This window comes from Sprattus sprattus, assembly GCF_963457725.1.
Source record: "Sprattus sprattus genome assembly, chromosome: 15".
NCBI lineage: Eukaryota > Metazoa > Chordata > Actinopteri > Clupeiformes > Clupeidae > Sprattus > Sprattus sprattus.
The window spans coordinates 9,792,283-9,802,282 of NC_137913.1; the positions used below are offsets into that span (position 1 = coordinate 9,792,283).

A 10,000-nucleotide genomic window follows, 5' to 3' on the forward strand; every position below is an offset into this window, starting at 1 on the left:
CTCTCTCTCTCTATCTCTCTTTTTCTCTCTCTCCCTTTCTCTCTCCCTATCAGCGTCAAGCCCTCCCCTCCCTATCCGCTTCAAGCCCCGCCCTCCCTCTGAGCTTCAAACCCCGTCCTCCCTCTGAGCTTCAAGCCCCGTCCTCCCTCTCAGCTTCAAGCCCCGCCCTCCCTATCCGCTTCAAGCCCCGCCCTCCCTATCCGCTTCAAACCCCGCCCTCCCTCTGAGCTTCAAACCCCGCCCTCACCCTGAGGTTCAAAGGCAGCTGTGCTTCTTTTTCCATTCCTCCTTTCCCCGGGATCTTTGGCATTCCTCCCAACCCAGACGGCGAGAAAGAGAGTGAGTGTGTGAGTGTGTATGTATGTGTATGTGTATGTGTGTGTGTGTGAGTGTCTGTCTGTGTGTGTGTGTGTGTGTGTGTGTGAAAGAGAGAGAGAGGGAGAGCGCTAATCTGACATATCAGCTTTAAAAGTGTGGCTGAGGCTCTGTGGTTTACCTACAGTAGTCTGGAAATACTTAAGAGTTTACTCCAGTGGTGTAGGCTTAACCAGCCTGGGAGCCAGACACACACACACACACACACACACACACACACACACACACACACACACACACACACACACACACACACACACACACACACACACACACACACACACACACACACACACACACACACACGCACGCACACGCACACGCACGCACGCGCACACACACACACAGACACACACAGACATGCATTCTGTGTCTGAGTTTCCCGTGTGTTAATACTGGTGTGTGTGTGCGCGCATTTGCTCTGGAAAATCAAACATCTCTACTTGTGTGTGTGTTCATGCGTCTTTGTGTGTGCTTGTATGTGTGCGTGCTAACCTTGCTCACTCCTCTGGAAGTAAGTGAAGGAAAAAAGCGACTGAGGGAAGCACTGAGTGAGTGTGTGTGAGTGTGTGTGTGTGTGTGTGTGTGTGTGTGTGTGTGTTGATGTTGGAGATCTGGTGTTCAGTAAATTACACTGGATGTGTGTGTGTGCCCAGAAGCTCCAGTCAGCTCCTCAAAGCTCCTCTGTACTCTAAAGTGTGGATCCTTTCAATTATTTAAGACCTGCCACACGTTTATGGAAATCTGTTAATACTGAGGCAGGGACACACACACACACACCGAACACACAGGTTCGCATTAGCCCGCACACACACAACCCTCAGACCCCTCTTTTCCTGACAATTATGCGTGAGTCAGTAGCAGTAGTTGTCTTCTCCCTGCGAGTTGTTCAGACCGTGTTTGTGTGTGTGTGTGTGTGTGTGTGTGTGATTTCTAGAGGAGCTGATGCCTATGGAAAGATTTCATTTTTCTTCCCCTGCATACAGAGTCTGAAGTCTGAGAGAAGCTTGATGTGTTGGAGGAGCCCACTAACACACTAGGATAGTGTATCTGTGTGTGTCTAATTATGTGTCTCTGACACCGTAAGTGTGTGTGTGTGTGTGTGTTTGTGTGTGTGTGTGTGTGTGTGTGTGTGTGTGTGTGCATCTGTGTGTGCATCTGTGTGTGTCTAATTATGTGTCTCTGACACAGTAAGACAGGGTAAGCAAACACACAGGAGGAGAGGGCTTTCGGTTCTGCCCCCCCCCCCCCCCCCCCTCCATGCCCCTGAGCTTTTGAGGTTCTCCCAATGGAAACCCAGGAGGACGTTCTACCCTGCAGAACCTTCAGACATGTTCCCATCTTTGTGCTGTAACTTTTATTACACACACTCACACACACACTCACACACACACTTGAATTAGTCCAATTATCTGTGAATATCTAAACACATACATTCATGAAGAGCTCACTGGGACTAACAGATAGAACCCTCAGAACAACAGATAGAACCTTCAGAACAACAAATAGAGCTCTTAGAACAACAGATAGAACCCTCAGAACAACAAATAGAGCTCTTAGAACAACAGATAGAACCCTCCGAACTATTTATAGATCAAGTCAGAACAACAGTAATCTGAATGTCTTGAAGAACGGACTCAAAGACCTTCTTAGAACATCCTGAGAACATCACAACCTCTTAGATCACCTCATCTCGGTTCCTGGCAGACAGACCCACAGAAAGTAGATCCGGCTCATGTAGATCCACAGAAAGTAGATCCAGCTCATGTAGATCCACAGAAAGTAGATCCAGCTCATGTAGACCCACAGACAGTAGATCTCACGCTGCCCCTCAGCACAAACGTGTCGGTCAACACCACCTTACAGACTCCACTCATGAAGACTGGAACTATCTAAAGGTTCTGCGGGGTAGAACGTTCTCCTGGTCTGCCATTGGGAGAACCTCTCAAAGCTTCAAGGGATTTTGTAAATGAATGTGTTGTTGTAGGTTCATATGAAATCACAAGTTCAGATAAAAGTATCTGTTGGTGTTGTGAAGTTAACCCCAGAGTAACGTATTATTTTAATAACTGGGTAGAGTTTCCCTGTGTAAACACGCTGACTGTGCTGCAGTTTGGGTCAAAATATTTTGATGTTTTCGGATCAAACTTCCATGGCAACCTATGTGTTCTATCTCCGATCATGTCTCCAGAGAGGGTCTGTGTTTTTGTGTTTTTGTGTTTTGTGTGTGTGTGTGTGTGTGTGTGTGTGTGTGTGTGTGTGTGTGTGTGTGTGTGAAAAAAGAGAAAGAGATGGATAGATAGAGAGAACAGCCGGGTTATATCTCTGAAAAAGAAAAGATCAGCCAAAAGAGTTTTTTTTTTTTAGCCAGGAGAGTGTGTGTGTGTGTGTGTGTGTGTGTGTGTGTGTGTGTGTGTGTGTGTCTACATGTTTTCTGCCCATCAAGATGAGTGCCAGAGGCTAAGGCCTGGAGGAGTATGTGAACACACACACACACACACACACACACGCACGCAAGTCCATAGGCCTTTAGTTCTTTCTGGTAATCACTCGGTGCAAAAGCCAGAACTACAGCCCTGATAAGACCCGTGTGTGTGTGTGTGTGTGTGTGTGTGTGTGTGTGTGTGTGTGTGTGTGAAGAAGAGAGAGAGAGAGTGAAACATCTCTTTGAGAACAGCCATCCACTGCTGTGGAACAAATGACATCACTCTAATGAGACACTCCAACTCCCAGACACGTTCTTTTCATATCTCTCTCTCTCTCTCTCTCTCTCTCTCTCTCTCTCTCTCTCTCTCTCTCTCTCTCTCTCTCTCTCTCTCTCTCCCTCTTTCTTTCTCTCTCTCCCTCTTTCTTTCTCTCTCTCTCTCTCTCTCTCTCCCCCTCTCTTTCTCTATTAGTATTGTTATCATTGTGTCCGTGTGGGAATGGAAGCTAAATGTTCTAGAGCGGTTTTATCTATCCCCAGTTTGGCCTAGTGACATTAAGAATAATCTTCTGACATGCTTGCAGTTGAAACGCAGCTATTGAATTTCTGTGCTGGGGGGGGGGGGGGGGGGGCTACATTGATGTCAGAGGAAGCCCTTAACCCTGTTGATGTCCCGTTATATCTCTCAGGATTGTCTCATGTCTGTTTGAAGCCATATAACATCATCCGCAGGTGGTTGTGATCACTTAACACCCAAGACTACATGCTGTTGGTCAGCTGAGCTAGTTTAACTCTGTAGAGCTAGAGATAGCTAGGATAGTTCATAGGCAGGTTAGAGCGTAGTTTAACTCTGTAAAGCTAGAGATAGCTAGGATAGTTTAAAGGCAGGTTAAGGTGGCGTTTAACTCTGTAAAGCTAGAGAAAGCTAGGATAGTTTAAAGGCAGGTTAAGGTGGAGTTTAACTCTGTAGAGCTATAGATAGCTAGGATAGTTTAAAGGCAGGTTAAACCAGAGTTTGTAACTCACTAGCCTCATGTTAAATACAGTCTGGAGATACCCTTGTGACTATCATTATGGAGGACTGCATGGGAATGAAAACTTGTTATATATCTCTTTCCATTTATCTCTGCCCCCCTCTCTCTTTCCCTCACACAAGCGCACACACACACACGCACAAACTATCTGCCCCCCCCCCCCTTCTCTCAGTGTGTCTCCTTTTTTTATCCATCTGTGTTTTCTCATCCCTTGTTTTCTGGTCTCCTCTCCTCTCCTCCCCTCCCCTATACTCTCCTCCCCTCTATTCTCCCCCCTTCTCCTCTCCTCTCCTCTCCTCTCTCCATCTGAGCCTTTGCCTCCTGCTCTTCACTCTGACCCCAACTTCCCTCCATCTCTTTCCCCTCTTTCTCCCTCTCTCTCTCCCTTTCCCTCCCCCTCTCTCTCTCTCCCTCATTTGCTTTATATCTCTCTCTAGTCCCCTTCCATGGATAAAAAATGTATTTGCTGGAAGGGGGTGGTTTAACTCCATGTTGGCATAGGGAATACTTTCTTAGTTGCACTATACCCCACTCTCTCTCCTTCTCTCTCTGTCTCTCTCACTCTTATTCTCCCTCCTTTTCTCTCTCTCACACTCTTATTTTACCTCCCTCCCTCTCTCTCTCCCTCTGTCTGTCTGTCTCTTTTTCTCTCACTCTTAATTTCCCTCTCTTATTCTTCCTCCTTTTCTCTGTCTCCCTCCCTCCCTCCTTCTCTCTCTCTCTCACTCTTATTCACCCTCCCTCCAGCCCTCCTTCTCTATCTCTCTCAGAGTGTCTTTCTTTAGCTTGAACCGTAACAATATTTTTTACTTCTCCTCTCCCTCTCTCTATCTCTCTCCATCTCTCTCTCTCTCTCCCTCTCTCTCTCTCTGTTCCTCTCTGGCCGCATTGATGGACCTTTTAAGGTGTTAGTGTCTCTAACCTGCGCAGGAAATGGCTTGTCTCCCTGAGTGAAGCTCTGACTACTGAACACACAGTGTGTGTGTGTGAGTTGCAGATGAGCGGAGAGGCTACTGAACACACAGTGTGTGTGTGAGAGTTTCAGACAGGCAGAGAGGCCACTGAACACGCAGTGTGTGTGTGAGTTTCAGACGAGCAGAGAGACTATGGAACACACAGTGTGTGTGAGTTTCAGACGAGCAGAGAGGCCACGGAACACACAGTGTGTGTGAGTTTCAGACGAGCAGAGAGGCCACGGAACACAGAGTGTGTGTGAGTTTCAGACGAGCAGAGAGGCTACGGAACACACAGTGTGTGTGAGCCCAGTGGAGAACACAGCTATGGCTGGGCCTCAGACAGTGCTGTTTATGTCTCCCTCGTTACCTGGAAAAAGTCTAGGCAACCCTGTAAGCCAAACACCTGAGTGTGTCTGTCTGGCTGTCTGTCTGTCTCTGTGTGTGTGTGTGTGTGTGTGTGTGTGTGTGTGTGTTTGTGTGTGTTTGTGTATGTGCATCTGTGTGTCTGTGTGTGTGTGTGTGTGTGTGTGTGTGTGTGTGTGTGTGTGTGTGTGTGTGTGTGTAAAGTCTCTCTTGTAAAGTCTCTCTTGTGAAACATCAGCTTGTCGATCAGGACCACCCATGTCAGAGAGTGAATACAGTGGAAGAGAGAGAGTGAGAAAGAGAGGGAGAGAAAGAGCGCAAGAAGGGGAGGAAGAGAAAAAGAGAGAGACAGAGAGGCAGAGAGAGAGACAGAGAGGCAGAGAGAGAGACAGAGAGAGAGCGCGCAAGATGGAGAGAGAGAGAGAAAGAGAGAGAGAGAGATAGAGAGAGAGAGCTCAAGAAGGGGAGGAAGAGAAAGAGAGAGAGCGCAAGAAGTGGAATGAAGAGATAGAGAAAGAGAGACAGACAAAAAGAGAGATACTCATGGCATTGCTGAGCGAACGCTGACCTCACCCTAAGTGAGCAGTTGATTGGCTGTTGGATCTGGTTTCTCTCCATGTGCCTGGATTGCATGTTTCAGGTGGCTGCCTCCATACCGAACCAGACTGCCATATGAAGGCCAACACACACACACACACACACACACACACACACACTCACAGACACACACACACACACACACACACACACACACACACACACACACACACACACACACACACACACACAGAGGCACCTCTCCCTGACCCCATACAAGACCAGCATGCCGTGTGACAGTCAATACAGAGCCTCCATTTGACCATATCTGGTACGTCCATCTCACAATGCGGATGGGTAATCACCTGAGTGGTCCTTTGTGACCACGCCTGACCAGCCTGATGGATGATGTGGTTCTTTGTGAGTGTATACGTGGGTGTGAGTGGCTATAGCCCCTCCATGGGATGCGACACAGGTTGTGCAAGTCTAACTTCTGATACACACACACTGCTGGCGGAATGAATGGTCAAGCTACTGGTGATTTATGATGGCAGCACACACACACACACACACACACACACACACACACACACACACACACACACACACACACACACACACACACACACACACACATAGCTCTGTTAATCCTGACATGTTCAACACACACACAAAAAGGGCCTAAACAGTAACATGTCTATACAGTGCATGTACACACACACACAGACTCACACAAACACACACACAACCACACACACAACCCCCTTCCAAACTAGGAACATCCCAGCCCTGCACATTGCACTGTGATGTTTCAGAGGTGTTTATGTAAGGCCTTCACCAGATCACTGTCCATAGACCAGAATAATAGCATGTGCTTAGGAGAAATGCAGCTCAGATTGTGTAGCTAGGGGTGTGTTGTGCCGGCGTATCTATCGTGGTAATACAACTCTTTTTTGTGTGTGTTTGTGTGTGCGCGCGCGCCCGCCCATGCCCAAATGAAGACCACAGTTGCACTCCTCAAGCTGTTTTCTGCTTTCCTCTGCGTCTGAGATTCAGTTCAGTTACTGCGAAACTCACCACTAAAATGGTGTCAGTGCAATAGCATCAGATTTCATGAACAACCACCTCCGATCGACAAACACCCCAGAAAGCTTTTAAGAGCGTGCACACACACACACCTCAGCAAACACACCTGAAGGCTGTAAGCAACACAATATGTGCACAGAGCTTTCAACAAACACACCTGGAACCTTTTAACAATACACACACACACACACACACACACACACACACACACACACACACACACACACACACACACACACACACAAACACACACACACACACACACACACACACACACGCGCACAGCTATCGGCAAACCCACCAGAATGTTTTGAACACAGGTACAAGCACACACAGCTCAGCAAACACACCTGCATCTTTCTACAAAATCATCCCAACCCTGACCAAACCTTGACTATTGAAGCATGGCTTATGTGTGTGTGGCTGTGTGGGTCCGTATACTCTGTTCTGTTGGTTTCTATTGTGTTCTGTTGTGTTCTGTTGGTTTCTATTGTGTTCTGTTGTGTTCTGTTGAGTTCTATGCGGTTCTAACGTCATCAGCATGCATCTCTGGGTAGACTCACCTGATGGCTTGTGTATGTGGCTGTGTGGGTCCGTATACTCTGGTCTCTTATGTTCTGTTGTGTTCTATTGTGTTCTGTTGAGTTCTATGCTGTTCTGTTGTGTTCTGTTGAGTTCTATGCTGTTCTGTTGTGTTCTGTTGAGTTCTATGCTGTTCTGTTGTGTTCTATTGTGTTTTGTTGTGTTCTGTTGAGTTCTGTTGAGTTCTATGCTGTTCTAACATCATCAGCATCTCTGGGTAGACTCACCTGATGTCTTGTTGGTGGTGGAATTGCCGTGCGTGCCGCTCGCCATTGTGGGTAGCGGCGGCGTGACCTTGGAGTTCTGGTCGCTCTGGATCTCGTTGGTGATTGGGCTGTTGCGCGAGTAGGTGGGGGGCTTGTAGGGCTTGTTGAGCGGGGTCGAGGGGGGGTGCTGGGGCTGCGGCTGTGGTTGAGGCTGGGGCTGGGGCTGCGGTCTCGGTTGTGGCAGTGGGCGCGAGGGCACGTGGGTGCGCTGGTGAGGTTGGCACTGCTCCTCCAGCCGAGCGATGAGGGCGGACTGGTTGTTGGCCAGCGCGGCCAGGTGGCGGTACTTGTGCTCCAGGTCCTTGAAGCGGGTGGTGACCTGCAGCATCTCGGACGTCTGGTTGAGGATCTTGTTCTCCAGCTGCGAGAGCTCGAGCGCGTTGTCGCGCTTGCGGATGATCTCGTGCAGCAGCTGCATGTAGAGCTGCGTGACGCGCGAGTTCATGTTGCGGCTCTCCTTGCGCAGCAGCTTGACCTCGTTGACCACGCCGCCGTCCACCTCCACCAGCTGCTGCAGCGTCTCGATCTGCCTCTTCTGCTTGTGCAGCTCCGAGTTGAGCACCTCCAGCTCCTGCTTGTGCACGCGGGCCCCGACCGCCGCCGCCTCCGGCTCGCGCGAGTTCACGCAGATGGCCCCCGTCACCTTCCGCTGCGGCACGATGAACGTGTACGAGCACTTCTCCGAGGAAGAGACATCGTCGGGCGCCGCGCGTCGGGCGCGACCAGCCTCCAGGAACTCCGCCCCCACACCTTCGCTGCTGTCGAACTCCTGCGCTCCCTGCTTGACCTCGGACCCCTGACCAGGCTGGCCACACAGCAGCAGCAGAAGGAGCGGCACCAGAGTGGGGAAACCCATGATCACACACACACGGTCTCACACGGTCTCACACACACTCTCACGAACACCTTTCCAGACCTGCTGGGGGAGAAGAGAAAAGGAAAGATGGAGAGGAGAAGACAGACAGAGAGACACACAGACAGAGAGAGAGAGAGAGAGAGAAAGAGAGTCTGGTTAAAATAAATTATGATCTGTAACACCACCACCATTTTGACCTTCAGTGTTCCCTCATCATGTCTGAGAGCTGTCTTAGGACATGTTTGCATTGAACCGTCATTTGTCGTATATATTTGTCAATGTATGTCCACAGAGCTTCTCATTAACCGATAAAATACATGAGTTGGTGCAGATGACGGGATGTCACTGAAGCTGTTGTTGAAGGCCACACACACCAACTCACACACACCAGCTCATACTGCAGCGGACACTCACCAGCTCACACACACCAGCTCATACTGCAGCTCACACACACACACCAACTCATACTGCAGCTCACACACACCAGCTCACACTGCAGCTCACACACTCACACCAGCTCATACTGCAGCTCACACACACCAGCTCACACTGCAGCGGCCACTGACCAGCTCACACACACCAGCTCATACTGCAGCTCACACACACACGCCAACTCATACTGCAGCTCACACACACCAGCTCATACTGCAGCTCACACACACCAGCTCATACTGCAGCTCACACACACCAGCTCACGCACACCAGCTCACACACACCAGCTCATACTGCAGCTTACACACACCAGCTCACACACACCAGCTCATACTGCAGCTCACACACACCAGCTCACACACACCAGCTCATACTGCAGCTCACACACACCAGCTCACGCACACCAGCTCACACACACCAGCTCATACTGCAGCTTACACACACCAGCACACACACACCAGCTCATACTGCAGCTCACACACACCAGCTCACACACACCAGCTCACACACACCAGCTCACAAACACCAGCTCATACTGCAGCGGACACACACCAGCTCACACACACCAGATCATACTGCAGCTCATACTGCAGCTCACACACACCAGCTCAAACACACCAGCTCAGATTACGCAGTCTGAGGGGGAGAAAATGAAATGATGAGGAGAGAAGAAGTGTGGAAATTAAATTATAGTGAAGGATGAGTGTCGTCACGGACATCCGAGTGTTTTCCACTAAGCTCTGTGTTGCACGAAGCTTTTTAATTTCAGAGCAATCAATCTGCACTTGACACGTATGTCTCCCCACATTCCTCTGGGTGTGATTAGTAAGCCTGCCACGTCTAAACAGGCTGAGATGCAGCTCTCTTCAGTGCCCACCCCCAGTAACCCAGCTGCCCTGATACCTTATCGCCCTGTTCCAGTAGTCCAGTGTTCTAATACCCCAGAGCCCTGTTCCAGTAGCCCAGTGTTCTAATACCCCAGAGCCCTGTTCCAGTAGCCCAGTATTCTAATACCCCAGAGCCCAGAGCCCTGTTCCAGTAGTCCAGTGTTCTAATACCCCAGAGCCAGTAGCCCAGTGTTCTATTAC

At 49.5% G+C, this 10,000-nt stretch overlaps 2 protein-coding genes across 4 annotated transcripts in view; one reads left to right on the top strand and one right to left on the bottom strand.

Moving 5' to 3' along the window:
* Positions 1-10,000, top strand: part of ralgps1 (Ral GEF with PH domain and SH3 binding motif 1) — a gene marked incomplete at its 5' end in the record, with an annotated part of 131,322 nt that overhangs the window by 41,453 nt on the left and 79,869 nt on the right. The window lies entirely within an intron of this gene.
* angptl2b (angiopoietin-like 2b) overlaps positions 1-10,000 on the bottom strand; it is a 28,700-nt gene that overhangs the window by 6,534 nt on the left and 12,166 nt on the right. Inside the window, exon 2 of one of the 2 annotated variants that reach the window (XM_080852738.1) lies at positions 7,586-8,540. In XM_080852738.1, the coding sequence (XP_080708864.1) occupies positions 7,586-8,480 (895 nt within the window). In that variant the 5' untranslated portion in view covers positions 8,481-8,540. Of the gene's footprint in view, positions 1-7,585; positions 8,544-10,000 lie in introns of both variants that reach the window. The other variant, XM_080852739.1, reaches the window with a different exon arrangement.